Below are 27,543 nucleotides of genomic sequence, written 5' to 3' on the forward strand. Positions count from 1 at the left end.
ACAGACAAACAAAACAAAAAACATTATAGGCCTACATACATTGTAGTATAGCAGCGGTCGGCAACAGGTGACCAAAACCAGCCATGAGTGATTTTCTTGAGCCCCCCAAAGTTTTTAGTAAAAAGGAATTCAGCAAAAAAATGGTTTAATTTCAGAAATCTGTTCCCAAGTATTCGCACAAATAAAAAAAGAGACATAATTATGTGATTGTGTCTTAATGTAATCAAGGTATACAATTATTGTTATTTTCAAATACAATCTTTTTTGGGGCATAGTTGTGATCAATTTGCAATTTTGCAGACTATTCTGGCTATACACACAGTTGGGGTTAGCGCTGTAGCGCTTGGCCTACTAGACGCCTCCCAGGTAACTATCAGCACAGTTCACATGGCTGCTGTCCTTGTCCCGGTCGCAGGTGGAAAACCTCTGGATGTTGTAGTGGGAGTGGGCATCACCTGGTGAAAGAGGTTCAGGATTTAATTTAATTGAGTTGATAAATCGGGTTGAGTTGAATTGAGTTTGATTGTGAATTTAATTGAACTGTGAATCATTTTGAATCCAGATGTGGCATTCAACATAACACCCGCAATAGAATAAGCAGAAACAATCAACCATTTTGTTTTCTACTGCGGTGAAAAATACCATAATATATTACAAATGAGCCATTCATCAATCTACCAATAAAGTGAGCAGCTCTGATTTCTATGCCACCTGCCCCGCCATCTTAAAGTTGAAGACGTGGAGCGTGTATCTGTCTTGCTCTGAGGGTGTTTCTCAAAATAAATACTACTGTGCTCCGAGCACACAAATTGGAGCATGGGAGGGTCAGAGTATGAGTCCAAATCAGAGTATGCGAAACAGAGCACGGAGAGCACTTCTCGAATGCGTACTCCGTTTACGCATATGTTGAATCTTGCTTCAATTCAAGCTTCAACGGAAACGATGCAAAGAAATAGGACGCAACAACGTACGAAATGACGCAAAATGTATTGAAATCACTGCGGCCGTTATGAGCTGAAGCGAGAAAAAATACACTGCGACTTTGGAATGACATGTTACCTATTCACATCTCATACGTTGCCTGACTACAATACTTTATCTTGATACATTAATAAATACATGCTGTGTTAATTTTGGAATGTTAACCTGCCTACATACCATAGATCACAAGCACATGATAAGCCAATAGCGCTAACTGGCTGGCTACTAGTACTGTTAGCTAGCCAGCTGGCCACGAAGAATTGACATCTTGCAATATTTGTTTTAGGTCATTTTTACCTGTTAAAGTATCTGGTTATCTACATTATTACGATTCACATACAGTGCATTTGGAAAGTATTCAGACCCCTTCATTTTTTTCACATTTTGTTATGTTACAGCCTTATTTTAAAATGGAGGACATTTTTCCCTCATCAATCGGTACACAATACTACATAATGACAAAGCAAAAACAGGTTTTTAGAAATGTTTGCAAATAAAAAAAAATGGAAATATCACATTTACATGAGTATTCAGAGCCTTTACTCAGTACTTTGTTGAAGCATCTTTGGCAGCAATCACAGCCTCGAGTCTTCTTGGGTATGACGCTACAAGCTTGCCATACCTGTATTTGGGGAGTTTCTCAGATTCTTCTCTGCAAATCTTCTCAAGCTCTGCCAGGTTGGATGAGGAGTGTCACTGCACAGCTATTTTCAGGTCTCTCCAGAGATGTTCAATCTGGTTCAAGTCTGGGCACTGGCTGGGCCACTCAAGGACATTCAGAGACTTGTCCCGAAGCCACTCCTAGGTTGTCTTGGCTGTGTGCTTAGGGTCATTGTCCTGTTGGAAGGTGAACCTTCACCCCAGTCTTAGGGCCTGAGCCCTCTGGAGCAGGTTTTCATCAAGGATCTCTCTGTACATTGCTCCGTTCATCTTTCCCTCGATACTGGCTAGTCTCCCAGTCTCTGCCGCTGAAAAACATCCCACAGCATGATGCTTCCACCACCATGCTTCATGGTAGGGGTGGTATTTGCCAGGTGATGAGCGGTGCCTGGTTTCCTCCAGACGTGGCGCTTGGTATTCAGGCCAAAGAGTTCAATCTTGGTTTCATCAGACCAGTGCCTTTTGGCAAACTCCAAGCAGGCTGTCATGTGCCTTTTACGGAGGACCTTCCGTCTGGCCACTCTACCATAAAGGCCTGATTGGTGGAGTGCTGCAGAGATGGTTGTCCTTCTAGAAGGTTCTACCATCTCCACAGAGGAACTCTGGAGTTCTGTCAGAGTGACCATCGGGTTCTTGGTCACCTCCCTGACCAAGGCCCTTCTCCCCCAATTGCTCAAAGTCCTCCATGTCCACCCTCAGCTCTGTCTTCCTACCCCTGGACAGGTGATGGAGGGTCTCCAAACCGGCAACCCAATTTAGTAAACTACTAGTTATAAACTAACAAGTAATGGATTAAGTAAGAACTTTACAGTCAGTGGTGAACATAACTTACACATATCTGGTGCAATACAACCCAGTCCACATCAATAAAAAGCCCTTACCCCAGCCAGTGGTCTCCTGCAGCATGCTCAAAGCCATTCTTGTAGTGGTCCAAGTCTCTGTAGAAGTTCACAGACCCATCGATTTGTCTCTGGAAGAACTGGGAAAGAAACACAAATCACAGTCTTCACTTTACCCCGTCCCCTCTGTTCTCGCTCTCTGTTTTCTCTCTCTATCTGTCTCTCATACTCACAGTCCATTTCACTCCATCAGTGTCCATGTCACAGTAGGCATAGACAACAGACGTGGGGCCAGCAGGGTAGATGGTAAACACTCCACTGTGGGTGAAGCTATTGTCATATACCTCTGAGCAGTCCTGCGGCTGGTTCTGAGAGACCACAGTCATAGAGAAGAGCAGCACCAAAAGCGTAAAGCCCTGTCATACACATACACAGGTTCAAAGTGGGTGGCAAAAAACTACTCTTGGTATACGACAATTCGGTACCTTGTTGACTTGTTATTTGGCAAAACAACTGACTTGTACCAACAAGCAACATTGCATACATAGAGCATCATGTCTAAAATGTACTGTCAAACTGATTTCCTGTTCGTCTCTCTCCCTCTCGTTTTCTAACACACACACACACACACACACACACACACACACACACACACACACACACACACACACACACACACACACACACACACACACACACACACACACACACACACACACACACACACACACACTGATGCTCATCTTCCCTGAGTTTTTGGAGCTATTGTGTAGCAGGGCTTTAAGTGACTGCAGGACAGCAAAGAGAGCCCAAGGATAACAGCGTGGGAACTGGAAAAGGTGTTTCTGACTTCGAAAGCATCCATTTTGAGACTAAATGGGGAGACAAGGGTGAGGGAGTTTGACCTAGATCTAATTTTAGAGCTTTTAAAAGGTGATAACAGACACTTTCTAGGCCTACATTAGACATGTCTAGAAAAGTCTAAAAATGTCTACACGCTTTCTATATGAATCACCTAAGTAGGTCGAGCTCATTCTGAAAAATAGGCCTAGTTTCAGTGATTGGACCAGATGGAGAGCATGCAGATGCAGATGAATGATAGATGACAATAAACAAGAGAGCGAGAGAACTGATACATTTTTAACTCGAGCAGAGAAGGTGGGAGGCATCGGGTCTCAGGGAAGAAAATGACATGCTCCTAGAAGGCCTACATCATGTGATTCTGACTGCAGTGGTGCCATTGGGAGGGTCATTTTTTGTTTTGTTTATAAAGAAAGGAAGAAAACGATGCTCCACATGGATCACAAACCAGGTGCTCGGCTATTACATCGATAACCGAGATGGGGGGGGGGGGGGGAGCATGTGACTGAAATAGTGTACGTACAGTTGAAGTCGGAAGTTTACATACACTTAGGTTGGAGTCGTTAAAACTCGTTTTTCAACCACTCCACAAATTTCTTGTTAACAAACTATAGTTTTGGCAGTCGGTTAGGACATCTACTTTGTGCATGACGCAAGTCATTTTTCCAACAATTGTTTACAAACAAATTATTTCACTTATAATTCACTGTATCACAATTCCAGTGGGTCAGAAGTTAACATACACTAAGTTGACTGTGCCTTTAAACAGCTTGGGAAATTCCAGAAAATGATGTGATGGCTTTAGAAGCTTCTGATAGGCTAATTGACATAATTTGAGTCAATTGGAGGTGTACCTGTGGATGTATTTCAAGGCCTAACTTCAAACTCAGTGCCTCTCTCCTAGAGATGAATGTACTTTGGTGCTAAAAGTGCAAATCAATCCCAGAAAAACAGCAAAGGACCTTGTGAAGATGCTGGAGGAAACAGGCACAAAAGTATCTATATCCACAGTAAAACGAGTCCTATATCAACATAACCTGAAAGGCCACTCAGCAAGGAAGAAGCCACTGCTCCAAAACCGCCATAAAAAAGCCAGACTACAGTTTGCAACTGCACATGGGGACAAAGATCGTACTTTTTAGAGAAATGTCCTCTGGTCTGATGAAATAAAAATAGAACTGTTTGGCCATAATGACTATCGTTATGTTTGGAGGAAAAAGGGGGAGGCTTGTAAGCCGAAGAACACCATCCCAACCGTGAAGCACGGGGATGGCAGCATCATGTTGTGGGGGTGCTTTGCTGCAGGAGGGACTGGTGCACTTCACAAAATAGATGGCATCATGAGGATTGAAAATTATTTGGATATATTGAAGCAACATCTCAAGACATCAGTCAGGACGTTAAAACTTGGTCGCAAATGGGTCTTCCAAATGGACAATGACCCCAAGCATACTTCCAAAGTTGTGGCAAAATGGCTTAAGGACAACAAAGTCAAGGTATTGGAATGGCCATCACAAAGCCTTGACCTCAATCCTAAAGAAAATGTATGGGCAGAACTGAAAAAGCGTGTGTGAGCAAGGAGGCCTACAAAACTGATTCAGTTTCACCAGTTCTGTCAGGAGGAATGGGCCAACATTCAACCATGTTATTGTGGGAAGCTTGTGGAAGGCTACCCGAAACGTTTGACCCAAGTTAAAAAAATTTAAAGGCAATGCTACTGAATACTAATTGAGTGGATGTAAACTTCTGACCAACTGGGAATGTGATGAAAAAAATAAAAGCTGAAATAAATTATTCTTTCTACTATTATTCTGACATTTCACATTCTTAAAATAAAGTGGTGATCCTAACTGACGTAAGACCGGGAATTTTTACTAGGGTTAAATGTCAGGAATTGTGAAAAACTGAGTTTAAATGTATTTGGCTAAGGTGGATGTAAACTTCTGATTTTAACTGTATGTATGTAGGGGGAAAACGTTGAGGAAATCATAGTATCTATTTACCAGGTCAGGTTAGGCAAGTGGCTAGCGATTAGATATTCTATCCCAATGGCACTACTTTCCACGCAGACATACATTTGTCGTTTCAGCAACATGGACAGCGAACAGAGGCTCACGAATGTGATCAGAGAAAGGCTGTGGAAAATCAGAAAATTGGAGTTTGAAAACATGAGACTGAGATGTTGGAAACAAGTCACGAAAGAATGCTACCCACCCCTACATTAGTGGCTGAATACGAAAGTGACTCAATGCTTCACATTTTCCTATTCTTGCTATTTCTTTAGTTTGTAGCCTGGTGTGGAGAGAACATGGCATCAGGGGCATGGCATCAACCTGAAATTGGCATTTCTAACACACTGACCCATTGTTTTCCTTGAGGCCCCGTGATAATTTAGTGCAACAACAACAAAAACAAGTTAGACATGGGGGGGGGGGGGGGGGTGGACCAGCCCATCTGTTGGCCAGTCTGCCCCTGCATGGGACAGTTTGTGTTTGACTAACTGTCTATTGTCTTATTCGGAGAGCAGCGTCATGACTGTGAGAAGATATTCCATCTTCCAGTCCTTGGTCCATCATCACCCAGGGCCAGGGCATTTCAATGTGACCAGGGTGCAGATAGAGCGTTGGAATAACACTCTGATGGAGGCACGGTGGACAGCATAATGTGAAATGTGACATTTCTTTTGTTGTCTTGTTCATCCCCTGTCCCTCATCCGCATAGCCTAGGATTGATAAGAGCGCAACGTTACCCTCTTGTGAGGGCTCACTGTATTCCAGAGGAGGCTTATTATCATGCATGTAGCCAACATTGGCTATTTGCATTTATTGAACAAATACCAATAGTTATTTTCACACTATCTTTTGCATAGCCAACAAATACAAATTATTATTTAAAATTTCCCCCATCTCTATTTTTATTTCATCATCTCATTTTATATTAGGCCTAGTGTATCTAGACGTATAATATCTAGGCCTACAGTAACCATGAGAAAGGCCCATTTATTGGGAAACAGTCTGAGGCAGATATGAAAATATATATTTTTTTAACGTTTATTAAAGGCTCAAGGTGTTCAGTAAATGCAGCTTGTACATTTCAGATAGGCCTACCATTCACCCTTCTCTCTGTCTCTCATGGACACCGCCATGGTATGAGGGGGTTTGGAGCCCAGGGCAATGAAAACGGTCACCAGCCAAAAGGCTAACTGCGTTGCATGGCTTGTTGAGGGGGGGGGCAGGTATAACAGGTAGGCTAGCAGGTATAACAAATTTAAAAGCTAAAATTCTTAAAAACAGATGTAGCCTGAGTTGGTCAAATAATATGGTCACCACATTTAAACTGTAAGAAAATAATAGGGTGTAAAATCTTGTGATGGAAATGTCATACATTTGCTTTTCTTAAAACTAATTTCTGTGTTCTATTCATGTGCTGTTCTATAAACCAATTTCTATGTTCATGTGAGTCGCTGACTGAACGAATCCTCACTATCAGTAGCTGCAATTTGGCAGTACGCCCAGGCCTTGTTTTGAGAACAAAAGATATCTCAGTGTCAAGGTCTCAGCTTAAGAAGGCACATCTGTTGACTGAAATGCATTCCAGGTGACTACCTCATGAAGCTGGTTGAGAGAATGCCAAGAGTGTGCAAAGCTGTCAAGGCAAAGGGTGGCTACTTTGAAGAATCGAAAATATACAATATATTTTTATTTGTTTAACACTTTTGTGGTTACTACATGATTCCATATGTGTTATTTCATAGTTTTGATGTCTTCACTATTATTCTACAGTGTAGAAAATAGTGAAAATTAAGAAAAACCCTTGAATGAGTAGGTGTTCTAAAACAATTGACTGGTACTGTAAAAGCAACACTTTTTTCAGGTGAGATCAGAATGTCTTGAAGTACATAAACGTGTACCACAGGGGCCGGTTTTGGGACCTATTCTCTTCACTATTTATATAAACACCATTGGCCAATCTGTTAAATTGTAAATTTAATCTATATGCGGATGATACTATTATGTATGCTATTTCCCCGACTGTTGATCTGGCTGCATTAAAACTACAGTCAGATTTTATAGCTTTGCAGGAATCCCTTGCTGATTTAAATATTGTGCTTAATACAGGCAAAACCAAATGATGTACATGGTGTTTTCAAACTCTCTGAAGAATGTTTCTGATGAACTACATGTTCACTCATTAGATGGTTCTCCAATCAAACATTTTCCTGCATATACATTTGTATTTATTTATTTTATGTAACCTTTATTTAACTAGGCAAGTCAGTTAAGAACAAATTCTTATTTACAATAACGGCCTACCAAAAGGCAAAAGGGCAACAGTGGGGAGGGGGCTGGGATAAAATATATATAGGACAAAACACACATCACGACAAGAGAGACACCACAACACTACATAAAGAGAGACCTAAGACAACAACATAGCATGGCAGCAGCACATAAATGCAGCATGGTAGCAACACCACATGACAACAACATTTGGATTGATAAAGATTTGATGTTTAAAAAACATATAGATAAGCTGGTTAAGAAGCTAAGATTGAAAGTTGAATTTTTCTACAGAAACCGATTGTGCCTTTCTTTTAGCAGCAGGAAGCAGATTATTCAGTCAACCTTTTCATCTGTTCTTGATTATGGCGATATTATTTATCAAAGTGCAGCTGCTTCTGCTCTTAAACCTTTGGATGCCATCTACCATAGTGCCCCTTTGTTTTGTTACAGGTGACAGTTGTGATACTCATTACTGCATCCTGTGTCAAAACGTTGTCTAGACTACGCTAAAGAGACATAGATATCTATATTACTCCCTTTTTGTTTATAAGGCCCTACTTCATGAACTTCCGTCTTATCTAACTTTGCTGTTGAAGTATAGGCACCTGGTTCCTAGGGTGTCCACCAAGCTAGATTATTCTGCTTTTAGTTTTAATGTACTGTATTGCTGGAACAAAATTCTAAATACTGTTGTTGATGTTCTGTTGCCATTTGGTCAAGTTCAAGTATTGAAAAATAAAATTGTAATAGTTAGAGCAGGGTTGAGTAGATCACTTTCTAAATGTAATATGTTACAGTTACTACTTACCTGTCCAAAATTGTCATCAGCAACACAACTTTTGGATTACCCAAACTCAGTAACATAATCTGATTATTTTCAGTTACTTTTGGATTACTTTCCCCTTTAAAAGGCATTATGAAGAAAACAAAAAGGATCCATCAAACGCACTTGGTGTGTCATCATAGTGGTCTCTGATGTATTTTTCCCCTGCAAACCTGCAAAATATTTTTGCTGGTAATGTAACTGATTATAGTTTGTTTTTTTGTAGTTGGATTACATGTAACTGATAACATGTAATCAGTTACTCCCCAATCCTGATTTAGGGTCCCATGGGAAACATGGACAAAAACTGCAGATCCTACACTGTCATACTATTAGGCCTAGTAACATCACAATACCCCTCAGTTTACCTAAGCACAGTGTCTTGTTGTATGTAGGCATATGCATGGTACATGCCACATACACATGCACACTGGTAGCCTACTTAAACGCAACAAAATAGTAGGCGATCGGTTATGTGATTGAGACTGTAGCCTATTGGCCATCTCATCATAGTAGACAGTGCATGAGCACTGACTACTCAATAAGGTATTGTAGTTAAGTAGCAAGTGAGTGCGAAGAATGATAGATTTTTAAATGTGCACATTTTTGTAATATTAAACCAATCAATGACACCTCCAATTTCGACTATTTGCTGAAATACAATCGGATATGAATTTCATAGACTGTATTTAAACATAAATTGTCAATACTAGTTAAATCTGATATTTTACAGTGAGAACCTATTATAATTAAGCAATAAGGCCCAAGGGGGTGTGGTATATGGCCAATATACCACGAATAAGGGCTGTTCTTATGTATGATGCAACGCAGAGTGCCTGGACACAGCCCTTAGCCGTGGTATATTGGCCAGTGGTGGAAAAGTACCTAATTGTCATACTTGAGTAAGAGTAAAGATACCTTAATAGAAAATTACTCAAGGAAAAGTGAAAGTCACCTAGTAAAATGCAACTTGAGTAAAAGTCTAAAAGTGTTTGGTTTTAAATAAGCTTAAGTATCAAAAGTAAATGTAATTGCTAAGATATACTCAAGTATCAAAAGTAAAAGTATTAATCATTTCACATTCCTTATATTAAGCAAATCAGATGGCATGATTTTCTTTATTTCATTTTCTTTTTACAGATAGCCAGGGGCACACTTCAACACTCAGACATCATTTACAAACAAAGCATTTGTGTTTAGTGAGTCTGCCAGATAAGAGGCAGAAGGAATGACCAGGGATGTTCTCTTGGTGTGTGTGTGTAACTTGGATCATTTTCCTGTCCTGCTAAGCATTTGAAATGCAACGAGTACTTTTGGGTGTCAGGGAAAATGTAAAAAGTACATTATTTTCTTCAGGAATGTAGTGGAGTAGAAGTAAAAGTTGTCAAAAATAAAAATAGTAAAGAACAGATACCCCAAAAAACTACTTTAAAGTATTTTTACAACACGTTTTTCCTCCACACTATTGGCCATATATCACAAACCCGCGAGGTGCCTTATTGCTATTATAAACTGGTTACCAACATAATTAGAGCAGTAAAACTAAAACATGTGTCATACCCATGGTATATGGTCTGATATACCATGTCGGTCAGCCAATCAGCATTCAGGGCTCAACCCACCCAGTTTATAATTAGATTTAGTTCCAATTTATAATTGGACATAGTTCCAACTTGTTGAATGAGGAGGATGAACGTTCTGAATCTTTTGTGACTATTTTTTCGACAGTTAATCTCGCGTGATTTCGGTGCGCCGTTAACACTGCGCAGTAGAAGATTGTTGTCCGCCATCACTGCAAGAGAAGCTAGGCAAAATTTGAGGGAAGTGTGACAACAACAGCGCAGAGAGACGGACCCAAACCCAAGGGGAAGGTCGAGGGAGATCTTTACCACTTTGCATTTGAAGGCCTCCCTGTTGCAGCCTAAAATAGTATTTCATGTTAACTTAGAGACGACGGACGTACTAACTAATCATGTCCAACCTCAAAGGCGGCGTCAAGAAAGACACCAAGATGAGGATAAGAGCCTTTCCTGTAAGTAACGTTACTAGCAGGGTACGCTGAGACGCGAGTACCGGGGATGTCACTTGCTAGCTGTTTGATGCTAAAGATAGGCCAGACTAACTGAGCAAATACGTTTCACTGTCAGCTAACAACTAGCTAAACGTACTATTTCGTTGATTAATAATCGCTCGTTGGCTTGCTAGCTAGCCTGAACCATTGAGTCGATCGGGTTGTTAGCTATTTGTACAAACTGGAAAATATCCACTACCTAGCTACTAGTTTACGTTAGTTAACTTGCAGTGTTGCTGAAAACCTGTCAGCCAGCCAGCTAGCTAACTTAACTAGTTCTCAGATTAACGTAGCTAACTGGCTACCTACATGGCTAGCTGGCTAACTAACCTACAGTATGGCAACTATCTAACTGTACCTAGCAAACAAGTTGCCAGGTCAACCTTAACTTGGCTACATAGCTAGCTAGCCTACCAAGTTCGCCAGTCTTAGTAACTAGCTTACTCGAGAAATGTCACTTAAAATGTAGCTAGCGAAAGTTGTTTTGATTATCATTCAGCCTGACCAACGTTAGATAGCTAACGTTAGTTGTTAAAGCTAGTTAGCCAGTTTGCGAGGATAGATATGGTGCATTCATGTAAAGTTGGAAACTCGGAACTCCGAGTTAAAATTAACGTGCTGTCCAAGTGTGAAACTCGGGCCTCATCTTAATACACCGATTTTATAAATCGAACATAGCCAAAGATTATCTATTATATTGACAAGATACTCAGGTGGACCCACCAATATAAATAATTTTTTCCCCAAATTTGCTTAAATCCCACGTGCGTCCACATATCAGTGCATTCGTAACAACCTAACCATTACAATACAAATTTGACACTCGCATTGACCTCCATACAGATATTCCTCACTGTGGTCTTGTTTTGGGCGGAGTAAACGTCTTCTCCTCTTCCTCTCACACAATAAGGAATTCCCTCGACCACGCCCACAAATTGGGGAAAGCAAAAATTCTTTCCCATTGACCCCCAGTGTAAAAGAGCCAACTGGGTTGTATTTTTTTTTAAATACAAAATAACAAAACATGCAGAAAAGCTGCTGTGTTGTTCAATGTACATATAACCAGGTCAAAAATCAAGACCTATGGTTCGCAATGCTCCCACGTAGGGACATGGAGCCTGCGAGAAGAGTCCTGTGGCTTCAAGCTATTCGAAATGGGAAATGTCGTAAATCGGTGTAGAAGTAGGCTACACGTAGCTGTGTGTGTGGGGAAACATTTTAATCACAGGTAAGACATTTAACTTGTTTAGTATAGTCTGTTTGTAACTCCACTCACCAGTAGTAGTTGTATAGTCCGTTTGTGTTGTGGTGCTTGGCTAGCTAGCGCTCACTCGTGGCTGCTAACAGCGTCAATAAAGGGGCAGCGCCACAATATTGCGTTTTTCTAACTAGTGAGAACACTCGGGAGCCGGCAATGCTGAAAAGTAATCTTAGACATGTACTTTGCTTAAATGTAGTTTTGTAATTGACTAAAACAAGCAGACAAAAAAATGTATTATGTTTGAAAGAGGCAAAGTATTTTGCTGTGAGCCAATGGGCTAACCACAGGTTGTTTTCCCCACAGGTGGGAGGGGCCGCAACGTTCTATCTAATACCGACTGGGTCTATATAGGGTTTAGCATTCGCGCATGGGTGTCCTAGACGACTTCAATTAGAGCCTGGAAAATAACTAGCAAAATGCTTTAGAGGGGTACTTGCTTCCCGAAAATACTGTTACTGAAGGCATATCTATAATCCCTCACTGCTTGTCCGCCCATCCAAATTGTATAATGTGTTGATAACTAAAGAAAGCTTCTGAGCCAAACTTCTCTCCAAACTGGCATCTATATATCTATCTATTTATATACTTGGCTGGGGTAGATAGTGGTAGGCTATGTGTAAGATCAGAAGTTATAGGTTTGGAGAAAAGTTTGGCTCAGACAGTTTCTTTACAGATTTCTGCACATTATACAGTCTGGATGGACAAGGAGTTATGGATTATAGATGTCTAATAGGATTTTACAAATACCCCTTTAAAATAATTGTAGACTTCTAGGACACCCATGCGCAGATCTTGGCTGTTCCCTAGCTGTGCAGCTAGCTAACTACCCAGCCGGAAAATACTAAAGGTACCAGAAAAGGTAGCTGACTCAATTCCACGATTTATGATGGAGTTGAGCGATGACTATTGTGGGCGGACTGGAGCCCCGACGTCACATAAAATCCAGTGTAAAAACTTGACATTGACGCTGCTGTCCGTACACACTAATCACCACTCAACTCCATCGGAAATCGTTGAGTTTAGTCAGCTACACGAAATGTGAAGTATATAACTTGACTTGCTAGCTAGCCACTAATCTGTTGTCTGTCAGAACCAGTTCATTATCTTGGCCTACTTTAAAACAGTTAACGTTAGCTAATCGAGGAGCACAGCTAACTACTAATGTTAGCTAACATTACCAGGTGGTTTGGTTATTTTCGTCAACAGCTTTTGTTGATCAAGACACGCATTACACAACGTTGCTTACGGAGTGGAGTTTGGTTCTCTCGTACTGAGTACTATTATTTGGTGATCAAATAGTATTTTCCCTTTGCCCATTTGTCAAAGTTTATTAGGTGTTTTTTGGAGATGTGACTATTTATAGATATTTAAAAATAGGCCTGCTGTGTTGCAGAACTAGGTAAACATGGAGAGCAATATGCTGTAGTAGTCTTTATGTTGTTGAGAGGAGCCTCACATTGTTGGATGCCAGAATTTGGCAGCATATGTGAAGGAATGACATTGCAGTCAGGGCCCTGGGCTTAGCCAGAAGTGTACTCCATCTCAGTCCCTGAATTCTGCTCTCTGTCTCTTATTTCGCTCCTTCTCACACACACACACAGTGTTACACTCTGACAACTTGAATGCTGCAGGAATAACAGCGGCATCTGTTACCCCCAGGGTTGCAAAATTCCGGGAACTTTCAACAAATTCCCTGGTTTTCTGGAAATCCTGGTTGGAGGATTCCTGGGATAAACAGGAAATCCGGAACAATGCAACTAGGATTTATAGAAAACCAGGGAATTTATTGAAAGTTCCCGGAATTTTACAACCTTAGTGATCACACACTGTCTGTGTGTACCTGGACATGTAGCCAGGGTATGGGATATGCAGTTTTTGCCTGCCTACATATCTGCAGCTAGCCTTGCTGACGCGAGCCAAATGACTTAAAGCGCGGGGAGAGCTGTGACCACACTCGACCACAACATCAAAGAGCCATTACAGACTCTGAAGTCCAGAGGACTTGAAGAGTTAGGTTTTAGCCAGACTAACCTGCCACAGCCCCACTGAGAATAATAACTGAGCATGAGGATTAGGCCTAGTTTAGAAGTAGGGAGAAGCTGCTGTGAAAAACTGTTACTATTTAGGCAGTTTTTCCCCCTGGCACTTGTTGGAGCATCCTGTTCAGTTGTTTGCCCAAAAATAATGGGATGGATTATATAGTTACTTTCTGACTTGATGGAATGGCTCTCTCTCTTTTTAAACTTTGATCTCTCTCTCCCCCCCCCCCCCCCCCCCCCCCTCATTACTCCTCGTGTGTCAAAGTGTGAGTTGAAAAGCCGTCTCTTGGTAGACAAACAATGAAGTCAAAGTTACAACCTCCAGCGCTAGCCTCTAGGTGTATGGTTGTGGCTGGAGTTCTTCTGCACCTAGCTAACTATTAAATGACATGACACTTTTCCCGAACACATTCTCTCCTGAATTAATGTGTTTATATGGGCAGGCTAGCATAACAACTCCACTGCTTTGTTGTAGTGATGGACCATTTCTGCATTAATAATGTCATCGCTTATTATCATTTTCATGTCGGCTAATGCAGATATTTAACTTCCTGCTGTGTACATTCTGCTCTTGATCATTTCCAGTGCAGGTCCATCTTGTGGGTGATTTGTTATTCACAGCCTTCAACACCTATGAAACAATTGACTAATATCTCATCTGTGCAGATTTGCAGCACGAGGAAACAACACTTTGTAAGAATGAACCGACACGTGAAAAGGGTTGAACTTTTCTGTTATAATTTTCTCTTCGCCATTGTGTCCTACTGCCATCTCTCCCCTAGATGACAATGGATGAGAAGTATGTCAACAACATCTGGGACCTTCTGAAGAACGCCATCCAGGAGATCCAGAGGAAGAACAACAGCGGGCTGAGCTTCGAGGAGCTCTACAGGAACGCCTACACCATGGTGCTGCACAAACACGGCGAGAAGCTCTACACGGGCCTGCGTGAGGTCGTCACCGAGCACCTCGTCAACAAAGTAAAGGACTACGCTTCCCACAACGCACCACTGTATTTATCTTAGCGAAAAGCATTTCCCATAATACGCTATGAAAGTGACCTCCGCCTTGTAGCTTATCAAGTTTTCTCATTATTTTGAATGGTTTTCAAGTGCGAAAACGTACGAGAAAGAGAACACAATTGAAGATTTTCATGAAAGGCATCTGGTGGAAGTAAATTAAAGACTTTAGATCGGTGTCTACAGGCAACTTCAACATAGTCTCAGCAAAGATATAGCTTTTGTCGTTATCAATACTTATGTCTTTCCACAGGTACGAGAAGATGTCCTCAACTCATTAAACAATAACTTCCTGCAGACATTAAATCAAGCTTGGAATGATCACCAGACGGCAATGGTCATGATCCGAGACATCCTCATGTACATGGTAGGTGGCCTGCTTTCTGTCTTATCATATGGTTATTTAACCATGAAAGATCAACCATTTTGTTGTGAGACTGAATTGGAGTGCCCTAGCAACCCTGCCAAGAGGCAAAACCACAGTCTTTATAGCGGGGATTTGCTGGAAAATATGCATGATTTGAATGAATCTGCAGAATTCCTTGAATTCTAGTCCTGAATGATTCTGAAGATGTTAAAAACCTCAGATAGGCCTAATTAGTACTATTGCTTCTCTAGAAAGCTGTCTAGAGTATTTCCTTGAAGTGTAAATAATACATTCCTCTTATGATGGCATGATCCTGGCAGACTCCTCTCACCTCTACATCTCATGACGGGTCGGTGGCCAGGCACTGGGCAGGCTCAGCCTTCTAGTAGCTGTTTGCCCTGGGCAGAACAAAGAGCTACTATTGTTTTATCTGCTTGATTTACTGTCGCAGTAAGGCCGTGTGAGTGGTTGTGCGAGGGTGTGTGTGTGTTTACTGTGAGAGCGCATGCGCCTTGGAGGCCATGACTCGATACAACCAATGACACAGCTGCATTTGCGACTGCAGAGTTCTCTAAGGGGATTCTTTTGTTTCTCTTCCTCTCACTCAGAACTGAGGTTTCAGGCATATTTCTTCTATTTCTCATGTATTACGGGCAGAGTATAGATTTGCATTGGTTAGTGTGACCAAGCTGACCTGCCTATCCAGTATCATATATGGCTTTTCAAAGCAGAAAACAGGACATTCTTCTGATTCCTTCATCTCTTCTCCCTTACCCCTGCCTGAACTTTTAATTTGTGTAAAGTAAGCTCTGGCTAACTGCAAATAACTTTCTCCTTGGAGGACAATGAAATAGTCAAATGTGTTCCATTCTAACTTATCTCCGTGTTCTACTCCACTCCAGGACCGGGTGTACGTGCAGCAGAACAACGTGGAGAATGTGTACAACCTGGGCCTGATCATCTTCCGAGACCAGGTGGTGCGCTACGGCTGCATCCGAGACCACCTCCGCCAGACCCTGCTGGACATGATCGCACGCGAGAGGAAGGGCGAGGTGGTGGATAGGTACGGACTCTTCCAGGGTCTGTCTAACAAAAAGACCTGGCCCTCTATTCACAAATTGTCCGAGTATGAGTGCTGATCTAGGATCAGTTTTTCCTTAGAGATCATGATGAGTATGTCAGGGGTGGGGGGGGGCAGGGGCTGATCCTACTCAATGTGAATAGACATCCTGCCACTGTTTATCAGGTAGTAGCTATTTGGCGAGGCTGGTGTATGAAGGTCATGTGCTGGGTGACAATAGCTGGCTGTGTGGTGTAAGGTTTAAGCTCTAAAACGGCTCCATATTTTTCTTTGACTGTTTTTGTATGTAAGCCTATCATAAGGGCAGTAGCATAACCTATTCATAGAGCACTGACCTTGTTTATATGCTCTCAACTTGGGAGATACGCAGCCGAGGCTAATGCATGAAAACCCACACCATGACCGCTCTGGCATATGGTTTTTACTCAATGTGATCTCTTTTGAAGAATCTGTGGTTGTGTAAGGAATCATAAAACTCAAACCTTATCAAATTAAATGTATTTATGTCACAAAGTGCTATACAGATGGTTTTTACTCATGTAGTTGAGTCCAGCGTTATGTGCGTGTGTTCAGGGGAGCGATCAGGAACGCTTGTCAGATGCTGATGATTCTCGGCCTGGAGGGCAGGACTGTGTACGAGGAAGACTTTGAGGCCCCATTCTTAGAAATGTCTGCAGAATTCTTCCAGGTAGGTTGGGCAACACTTTAAAAAAAATGTTGAGTTGTTATTTTGTCTTTGTGATTGGACAAATCTGCTGAGATTGTTTGATGTTGTTATGGATGCTAAAACAAAACAAAAACTTAACCAAGCTATTACAAAACATTAAGATTCATTAACCTGTCTAGGACTGGGGAACCCCGTTCCGCTAGCGGAACCCCTCGCCAACAGCCAATGAAATTGCAGGGTGCCAAATTCAATCAACAGAAATCTCATAATTCAATTTTCTCAAACATACAAGTATTAGACACCATTTTAAAGATAATTCTCGTTAATCCAACCACAGTGTCCGATTTCAAAAAAGCTTTTCGGCGAAAGCAGAACATATCATTATGTTAGGTCAGCAACTAGTCACAGAAAGCATACAGCAATTTTCCAACCAAAGAGAGGAGTCACAAAAAGCAGAAATATTGATAAAATGAATCACTAACCTTTGATATTCTTCATCAGATGACACTCCCGGGACAACATGTTACACAATACATGTATGTTTTGTTCGATCAAGTTCATATTTATATCCAAAAACCTCAGTTTATATTTGGCTTTGCCTCCAAAACATCCCGTGAATTTGCACAGAGCCACATCAAATCACAGAAATACTAATTATAAACATTGATAAAAGATACAAGTGTTATTCACAGATTTAAAGAATATACCTCTCCTTAATGCAACCGCTGTGTCAGATTTCAAAAAAACTTTATGGAAAAAGCAAACCATGCAATAATCTGAGTACGGTGCTCAGAGACCAACACAACCCAAGAAGATATCCGCCATGTTGGAGTCAACATAAGTCAGAAATAGCATTATAAATATTCACTTTGATGATCTTCGTCAGAATGCACTCCCAGGAATCCCAGTTCCACAAGAAATGTTTGATTTGTTCCATAAAGTCCATCATTTATGTCCAAATTACTCCTTTTGGTTCGCGTGTTCAGTACACAATCTAAACTCACGCCGCGCGGGCAGGTTCAGGCAAAAGTTCAGGCAAAAAGTCATATTACAGTCTGTAGAAACATGTCAAACGAAGTATAGAATCAATCTTTAGGATGTTTTTAACATAAATCTTCAATAATTTTCCAACTGGAGAATTCCTTTGTCTTCAGAAAAGCAACAACAAAGCAATCAATGGAACAGAGCTTGCGCTCACATGAAAGAGGGTCACGAGCTCAAAGCATTCTGCCAGACCTCTGACTCATTCCCCTCTCATTTGGCCCCACTTCACAGTAGAAGCATCAAACAAGGTTCTATAGACTGTTGACATCCAGTGGAAGCCTCAGGAAGTGCAACATGACCCATATCGCACTATCTTCAATAGGGAATGAGTTGAAAAACGACCAACCTTAGATTTCCCACTTCCTGGTTGGATTTTTCTCAGGTTTTTGCCTGCCATATGAGTTCTGTTATACTCACAGACAACATTAAAACAGTTTTAGAAACTTCAGAGTGTTTTCTATCCAAATCCACTGATAGTATGCATATATTAGCAACTGGAGTAGCAGGCAGTTTACTCTGGGCCCGCTTTTCATCCAAACGTGAAAATGCTGCCCCCTATCCATAACAAGTTAAGTCAGTGACACTTCGCACTATCCTAACCCAAAATAGCTATTTTCCAACATGTAGGTGTGACATATCTTTGTTTGTGGTCATGCAAATCTTGATGGCCTAATGATGCATCCTTTTTACACTTACTACATTCTGTGCGGGCTTAGTCATTTTGATAGTGGCTGTGAGGATGTGATTTCCTGCATTTCTGACATTTATCTGACATTTTATATAGGAACTGATTTTCCAGCCCTGATCACATACCTTCTATCATCTTCTTTTCTGTCCTCCAAGAGTGTCTGAATAACCCCAACATCATGATCCTCAAACATGCTCTGCTAATCTATGCCCTCTTTTAGATGGAGAGCCAGAAGTTCCTAGCGGAGAACAGTGCCAGTGTGTACATCAAGAAGGTGGAGGCCAGGATCAACGAGGAGATAGAGCGGGTGCTGCACTGCCTGGATAAATCCACAGAAGAGCCCATTGTCAAGGTGGTGGAGCGGGAGCTCATCTCCAAACACATGAAGACCATCGTGGAGATGGAGAACTCTGGCCTGGTCCACATGCTCAAGAACGGCAAGACCGAAGGTAAACAAGGAAAATATCCTTGTTTTACAGGCATCAGATTAAGACTGAATTGCGTTATAATCCTGACTAATGAGAACTACGTGTGTGTTGAATTATTTCTGGAGACCTGGGCCCATTTTTCAAAAAGCATCTCAATGGAGGACTTCTGATCTAGGATCAGTTTCTCCTGTCCATATTATCTTATTCATTATGATCTGAAAGGGAAAAGGTATCCTATATCAGCATTCCTACTCTGAGACTGTGAATATGGACCCTGGGCTGAGGGGGATCTTAATAAGATTGAGTCAGGCATGTTATCCAATGCTGTTGCATGGTATACCGGTATCACGGTACCAAAACGTCATGATACCAACATTTTAGCAACTGGTCTCTTGTATGCGCCAGTCCAATTTATGTCCACTTCACTTTTATGTGCATCTCACTTGTAGCAGCTGTAATCCACCTGTTGCATCCCCTTCCAACCGTCACTCACCTGCTTCTCTGTCCGCTCTTCCTGCACATCCATTCCTCCATCAGTTTTTAAAAAAATATATAATTCAGCCGTAATGGCGAGCGGGGATGCAGACCCTGATGTTTGTTATATTTGTAAATGTTCTATATTGGAGCAGTACGCAGTCATCGCCTGGTATAAACAAGAGCACAGGCAGTCTGCGTAGGCTTTGCAATTGCACATTTGCTGTCACGCAGCCTCTGAGTGACCGAGAGGAACATGGAGCACAGCTTCGTGGCAGGCATGCTTGCAGCTCTGATTTTTATTTAATTTCACAAAACACGTCTCGGGCCGTTTAAAACTAATCCCGGGTCGCTAATTATTGGTTTGATAACCAACAACAATGCTCAGTCATGTTATATAGCTATCTAAAAAACTGTTGGCTTGACAGTAGGTCTGGGAAATTTAATTGGCACAGTAAGAATGGAAACGGGTCTGCTACTGATGAGATGTGCTTCAAAGTTAGGATTCATATAGGCCTAAACTATATTTTAAAATATCTTTCTGGTGTGCCTTGGTGCCTAGTGTTTTTAAAGTTGGGAGTTGAGAGTTGTGTGTTTTGAAAGCGAGACTGTGAGGCAGTGTTTCCACTGCAGTAATTTAGCTGCAAAATCGTTGCCGCCTCGCCCCCAAAAATGTGGAACATGAGAAAATATTTCTGCAGTCGCACTTTGAAGATGCTAGAAAAGTCAACATTTACTTTCTCTGCAAACAAGACAAGTAATGAATAGTTTATCTATTTAACATCTACGAGATCGGTGACCCCCCCCCCCCACACGGGACGGTTGCGCTAATGTGATTAGCGTGAGGTTGTTAGTAGCAAGAGAATTTCTCAGGACATAGGCATGTCTGATATGGGCAGAAAGATTAACACGAATTTAAGCTAACTGCGCTGGCCAATTTACAGTAGCTATTACAGTGAAAGAATACCATGCTATTGTTTGAGGAGGGTGCACTGTTATGAATTTAAAAAATATGTCAATAAGCCAATTAGGCACATTTGGGCAGACGTGATACAACTTTTTGAACAGAAATGCAATGGTTCATTGGATCAGTCTAAATTGCTCCTAAGCTGGAACCCCCATAGTAGAGTAGTTCATCTATTTACCTGGTCGGCTTGTTTGTTCTATGAGAAATATTCCTCGAGGCGCATTCAAGTTGAGAGCGCCATAGGGGGATAAACATGGGTTCTGACATTGTGGGAAACGGCAGTTTTAGTGGCATTTGATAAAGAGGGGAATCTGCACTATTTTAAACCGGCATGATTTAATCACGTTACGACTCTGCAATTCTCTGAGTGCATAGGGGAGAGTGGGGCTAAATGTAACACGGGTCTATGACCTTATAACATTTTCACTGCCCTGGAAATCGAATTAAACTAATTACTAGCAGGGCTAGAGCGGTGTTTGTCAGACCATGAGAGATTACGAAAATTCTGTCTTATGAAAACGTCCAAAGCGTCCGGACAGTTTGGCCTACAAAATAATGACCCTTCTGTGGAAAGGTGAGTCTCACGAACGCGTACATGCCGGTTTGGAACGCGTACATGCCGGTTTGGAACGCTTCCTGATATTTCTTGTCTCAGATATAGGACCGACACGTCAGAACAAACTGTCTTTTGATGTTTTAGTTTGATTGTTCCTTGTAGTAAATCTGTTATTCAATGCATTTCTATGGGCTAATAGCACTAATGCCAAATTCAATGTTTCAGCAAATATTTTTTTAATATACAGTACCAGTTAAGTTTGGACACCTACTCATTCAGTGAAGTGGGTTTGTTGCTGTTGCCAGTCTTAGAACACTCTGTCAGCCTGTCTGGTTTCCAGCATATTTAAAAAGATAGTGTTTAATGTTGAACATGATCTGGCATACGTTGACTCTCTCAAACACTCTTAATAAGTCAGTTGGAGATCAATAATTTCTCACTCACTCGGGCATTTACAGGTTCAGTTTAATTTGCTTCAAATGCATCTCTTGAGCTCTGCATGCTCACCTGACAAATGAACGCTGTAACCGTGGCAAAGCCAGACACCGAGTTAGACAGACGGTGCATATCTAACAGTGCTTAAACAATGTAATGTATCATTGCAATTTTGAGTGTAGATCTGTATATTTATGAAGTTCCTTCATAACCCATCTCTTCTTTCTTCCTTTCCCTCGCGCTCTCTACTTCTCCAGACCTGGGCTGCATGTACAAGCTGTTTAGCCGTGTGCCTAACGGCCTGAAGACCATGTGTGAGTGTATGAGCTCCTACCTGAGGGAGCAGGGCAAGGCTCTGGTGTCAGAGGAGGGAGAGGGCAAGAACCCTGTCGACTACATCCAGGTACGCTGGGCCTAATCTCAAAAAAAATCAAAGATTGTCAAATTCAAAACATACCCATAACAAATCAGGGTACTGAGTATTTCCTGAACAGGGAAAAAGTCAGGACTAAAAGTCTAACATCTAAAGTGTTTCCAGTAATATGAGTAACTACCCCCATAAGCATTGAAGCTAATTTTCCAGACGACTCTTTTACGGCATCCCCAAGAGTTGACCACTTTGACTCTAATAGTATCTGTGTTTATGTTAATGTTAAGTGTGCTGTGTTTTCTTTTAAATAAAGTTGGATTTGATTCCCCTTCCTATAGGGCCTGTTGGACCTGAAGACGCGGTTCGACCGCTTCCTCCTGGAGTCGTTCAACAACGACCGGCTCTTCAAGCAGACCATCGCCGGAGACTTTGAGTACTTCCTCAACCTAAACTCCCGTTCCCCCGAGTACCTCTCCCTCTTCATCGACGACAAGCTCAAGAAGGGAGTCAAAGGGGTACGTCACTGTCATGTTCAATCTTCTAAATTTGACGTCACTACACTTCAATGGGATAATCTCATGTGGTACCCTATTCTCCACCAGGTGCTCTGGCCAGAACCACACAGTGCACTGGCTCTGGCCAGAACCACACAGTGCACTGGCTCTGGCCAGAACCACACAGTGCACTGGCTCTGGCCAGAACCACACAGTGCACTGGCTCTGGCCAGAACCACACAGTGCACTGGCTCTGGCCAGAACCACACAGTGCACTGGCTCTGGCCAGAACCACACAGTGCACTGGCTCTGGCCAGAACCACACAGTGCACTGGCTCTGGCCAGAACCACACAGTGCACTGGCTCTGGCCAGAACCACACAGTGCACTGGCTCTGGCCAGAACCACACAGTGCACTGGCTCTGGCCAGAACCACACAGTGCACTATTTGAGTATCATGAAGTGCATCTGTTGCTGCCTTAACACACTTATCCTTTTTGTATCAATAACATAAACACATGCTTTTGTACTTTTTTTTGTACTTTTTCAAACTATTCTAACACATATCCCAACCCTCTCTGTCTTTTGGCATGATCTCCAGCTGACAGAGCAGGAGGTGGAGTCGATCCTGGACAAGGCCATGGTGCTTTTCCGGTTCATGCAGGAGAAGGATGTGTTTGAGAGGTACTACAAACAGCACCTGGCCCGGAGGCTGCTCACCAACAAGAGTGTCTCCGACGACTCTGAGAAGAACATGATCTCTAAGCTGAAGGTGAGGAGAGGGCGAGTCAAGTCTGCTGTCAATTACAATTGACTTTTTTTTTTTATCCAATGAATTTTGTATTCATGAATTAGATTTTCAAGAGCAACTGAATGCAAAAAAAACAACTTCTCTGGTTGAAACTGGTGTATGTGGCATCAATATTAGTCAAACATTTATTCCGGTGCCAAAATTGACTAAGAAGGGTAAGTAGGATCATTTTGGTCATGAAGTCAGCATATTCCAAAACTGAGTTTGTTAGATTTGTATACCTGAGGGTCAGGGTCATATTCCAACATTCGAAACCCAACCGTGAGCGTCTTTTGTCCCGCCTCGACTTGTTTTGGAACATGATTCGCTCTGGACCACTGCCAGACAGGTGCACACTCTGGTAATGGATAGTGAGAAAGTTATGAAGTACTACACAACGCCAAAGCGCACACATCGCCAGTGACTTGATGAGCTGATTCGTCTGTGGCCTGCCTGCTCTATGTGCCTGCTAGGTCCTACTAGCTAGCTTCATTGACAAACCCAGAGATGGAACTTAGCTAGCTAGTGATTTTGGGCACTGACAAACAGCTGGCTCCTTTCCTGTTTCAAATGTGCTACGGGGAACGTATATATTTCCCAAATTGACCTTCTCCTGTAACATACAGTATATATATATATATATATATAATGTAACACATGTAAGCCCTTTACTAAAGATGAAGTTGAGACTGATGATACTCAGTACACTGACTAGTTTTTTCCCCCCATGCACATTTCTTTTACTTGAATTTCTGCACCAAACACCTTAGCTAGATGTAAAATTGCTTGACTAAGACATCTGCAAAAATGTCAATTTATGACAGATTTCTTGATTTATCTTAGATCAATTCTGACTATTTTGAGGAAGTGATCGTGGCTATGTTGTTGCTACGGTGTCTCAAGAGGGACAAACACCAGTAACTGCCAGGGTACGCTATGCAAACCTAACACACCCACATCGAACCACACCCCCAAGACCCTAATCTAATTCTTCTTAATGAGCAGCAGAAAAAACGTTGAATCGGTGTTCAGCCCCCCCCCCCCTTAATTAATAATAAAAAGTTACATTGATACTTTTTATTATTAATCAGGAATTTAAGATGTTCTTAAATCTTCTATCTTAGCGTTAAAAATGGACTTGTAGCTGTTTGACCCGATTGTCCGTATTGTGCTGATCCCATCCCTGAACCAGTATGACTTACTACGCTGTGTTGTCTCTTCTCTGTGTAGACTGAGTGTGGCTGTCAGTTCACCTCTAAACTGGAAGGGATGTTCAGAGACATGAGCATCTCCAACACCACCATGGACGAGTTCCGACAACACCTACAGTCCACGGGGGTAAGACGGTGTTGCGCTACTGTACCTCTCCGCTCACAACACACACCTGAACGTACACCTTTCTAAACACTCACACCTGGTAGTACACAGGCATCACTCAAAAACACACCTTAACAGTTCACAGGTTTAAGATGTGATGCATGCAATTCCTCTTTACGTCATCAGCGAGACTGACATTGATATAACATCTTCTCCTGTTTGTGTTTAATAAATGCAACCCTGGACCCCTTTTGTGTCTTGGTTTTCGTTTTCATTTTGTGACCGTGTCTGCTGTTTCCTCCAGGTGTCTCTAGGGGGGGTCGACCTCACCGTAAGAGTACTCACCACTGGCTATTGGCCCACGCAGTCGGCCACGCCCAAGTGCACCATCCCCCCCTCCCCCAGACATGCCTTTGAGGTCTTTAGAAGGTAGGATTCATTCTCTTTTTGTTGTTGTTTTTCCACCTTCAATTACAACAATACAATAAATTGCATTACAGGCACCTCTTTAATGCAACTACTAGATAAACCAATTCCCTGGTTGATGAAAAAGTATAGTTTAACCAGTTATTTACCTCCCCCTGCAGGTTCTACTTGGCCAAACACAGCGGCAGACAGTTGACACTCCAGCACCACATGGGCTCAGCAGACCTCAATGCCACCTTTCACGGTCTCATCAAGAAGGTAAAGGGCCCTGCCTGCCACAAATGGATGGAGGGGCTAGCTTTCCTAAATGGCAATTCTCAACTTTTATTACCCTGTCTCACTTCCTCTTCGTCTCTCCCTTTTTCTACCTGCCTACCGCTTCAGGAGGATGGTTCGGAGGTAGGAGTGGGAGGAGCACAGGTGACAGGCTCGAACACCAGGAAACACATACTGCAGGTCTCTACTTTCCAGATGACCATCCTCATGCTCTTCAACAACAGAGAGGAGTCCACCTTCGAGGTAAGAGCCAGACACTTGTATAGGCTTGTCAGTCTCAATCACATGGACGTGTTAGACATCAGATAAATGCAGTCTTCTATTTCTTCTCCCGTTCATCGTCTTCTCCCGTATATTGTTTTACTCTGCTTCCCTTTTATTTCTCATCCTTCCCCTTTCTCTTTTCTGCTCCCTCCCGTCCCCACTGTAGGAGATCCAGCAGGAGACGGACATCCCGGAGAGGGAGCTGGTGCGAGCGCTGCAGTCGCTGGCCTGCGGGAAGCCCACCCAGCGCGTCCTCACCAAGGAGCCCAAGTCCAAGGAGATCGAGAACGGCCACGTGTTTACAGTCAACGATCAGTTTACCTCCAAGCTGCACAGAGTCAAAATACAGACAGGTGTGTAGTCTGGGCCTTAGATGTTGATCTATATTCTGTCTGTTATTCTAATGAGATTGAATTGATTAAACTGAAAACTACACGGCCGTATCACATTGGTCTCCCACTCTGGTTTGGGGAGCGAAAGGCTTTTGTGGCTGCAGTTAGGGTCAACTTCTTAGCTATTCCTCATTTAACCTCTGGGCATGTTGACCTTTGACTTTGCCCTGATGACCTGTACTGAACATTTCATTCCCTCCCTCCCTCCAGTCGCTGCTAAGCAGGGGGAGTCTGACCCTGAGAGAAAAGAGACGCGGCAGAAGGTAGACGACGACAGGAAGCACGAAATTGAAGCAGCCATCGTCCGCATCATGAAGTCCAGGAAGAAGATGCAGCACAACGTCCTGGTAGCAGAGGTGGGTGTGGCCTTGACGTGTTTGTAGTAGTGGTGGTGGGCGTGGCCTTTAGGTCCTGGTATCGGAGGTGGGTTTATTTTGATCCACATTAGCTGAATAAGCAGCAGCTATTCTTCCTGGTGTCCTCACAAAACATAGAACATGACAAAATACAGAACACTAATAGACATGAACAGCAACACAAATGTTAAACTAAGAACAAAGGTCTTAAGATTTTGGTAGCAAAGGTGGGTGTGGTCTTAACTTCCTGGGCTAAAAAACTAGCTCAATGGAGAATATACATTAAATGTTTCGTCCCGGATTAAGCCTAATCTGATCTGGGAAACCCGCCCCGTAGGGTCTGCACAGAACTCTGCCTTTGGCTTTACTTCTCGACTCTGAGCCAGGTGTGGAAGAGACACTTTATAAAAAATATATATATATTTTAAAAAATCTGGATTTGAGGCAATTTGGTTGAAATATTAGATTTAGTTTCTGAGCTCATTTTTATGAATGTGGAATTTGCATCCTGGAGTATTTCAGTAAGTACTCTGAGGCGATTCTTTTGAACACAAGTACCAACTTAATCATGTTATGATTTTTAATTCCTCAGAAGTTTGATTGTGCTGAAATGTCCTGTTCTATCTTTTGAACCAGAGAAATGATAGTGTAGTGTCTAAAAGTGCTATTGTACTTCCTCTCTCCCCAGGTAACCCAGCAGCTGCGGGCCCGGTTCCTCCCCAGCCCCGTGGTCATTAAGAAGCGCATTGAAGGACTTATAGAGAGAGAATACTTGGCACGGACGCCCGAGGACCGCAAAGTCTACACCTACGTTGCATAAGTGGAGGAGAGGAGCATTGTGGATAAGGAGAGATAGAGGGGTGTTTTTTTGGACTGTTGTTCGCATGGACTGGGAAGTTCCTTTTAAAAGAAATGCTGGGAAGCTGACTCCTCCCTTTACTAAAAATTTAAAAAAAGTAAATGGCAAAAAAAAAGTACAAACAAAATCCATGAAGCCTTGTAGATTTTAAAAATCAGGCCCACTACTCTTCTTACTCCCTGTGAGAACTTCAACATGTACGGATTCCAGCTTCAGGCTTTTCACTGTTTTACCCTTGTAGAGATCAACCTTAAAGAATCCCTTGGGAAAGATGTGAACGCACCACATTATTTTTGTTTTCAATACTGTATAAAAATGAGAAAATGAAATATTAAAAACAAAAACGGCAAATGTGGATTGCTACAAAAATCAATAAAAAATATTGAATATTGAGGCTTTATTACCCACTTTGAAACATGGTAATTTTATCCTGATCCTTCAGGCTAGCTACAAAAT

General features: G+C 42.1%; 2 protein-coding genes across 3 annotated transcripts; one reads left to right on the plus strand and one right to left on the minus strand.

Moving 5' to 3' along the window:
- LOC129824444 (microfibril-associated glycoprotein 4-like) lies at window positions 1-11,962 on the minus strand. The gene is made up of 4 exons (XM_055884118.1): window positions 11,795-11,962; window positions 2,714-2,896; window positions 2,523-2,620; window positions 1-455 (listed from the first exon to the last, which is right to left on the minus strand). The coding sequence occupies exons 2-4, from the start codon at window positions 2,864-2,866 to the stop codon at window positions 452-454; spliced, it is 255 nt and encodes an 84-aa protein (XP_055740093.1). The 5' UTR covers window positions 2,867-2,896; window positions 11,795-11,962; the 3' UTR covers window positions 1-451.
- LOC129824441 (cullin-3) lies at window positions 10,195-27,480 on the plus strand. 2 transcript variants are annotated; one of them, XM_055884112.1, is made up of 17 exons: window positions 10,195-10,479; window positions 11,626-11,746; window positions 14,601-14,798; window positions 15,091-15,204; window positions 16,107-16,267; window positions 16,859-16,973; window positions 18,905-19,133; window positions 21,802-21,947; window positions 22,253-22,429; window positions 23,009-23,179; window positions 24,428-24,535; window positions 24,819-24,943; window positions 25,102-25,198; window positions 25,325-25,459; window positions 25,647-25,833; window positions 26,083-26,228; window positions 26,917-27,480. In XM_055884112.1, the coding sequence occupies exons 3-17, from the start codon at window positions 14,601-14,603 to the stop codon at window positions 27,046-27,048; spliced, it is 2,241 nt and encodes a 746-aa protein (XP_055740087.1). In that variant the 5' UTR covers window positions 10,195-10,479; window positions 11,626-11,746; the 3' UTR covers window positions 27,049-27,480. The 2 variants fall into 2 exon arrangements, with proteins under 2 accessions (XP_055740087.1, XP_055740086.1); XM_055884111.1 differs by lacking the exon at window positions 11,626-11,746.
- Window positions 27,481-27,543: the final 63 nt, after the last annotated feature.

Source organism: Salvelinus fontinalis, chromosome 26 (assembly GCF_029448725.1).
Source record: "Salvelinus fontinalis isolate EN_2023a chromosome 26, ASM2944872v1, whole genome shotgun sequence".
Lineage (NCBI taxonomy): Eukaryota > Metazoa > Chordata > Actinopteri > Salmoniformes > Salmonidae > Salvelinus > Salvelinus fontinalis.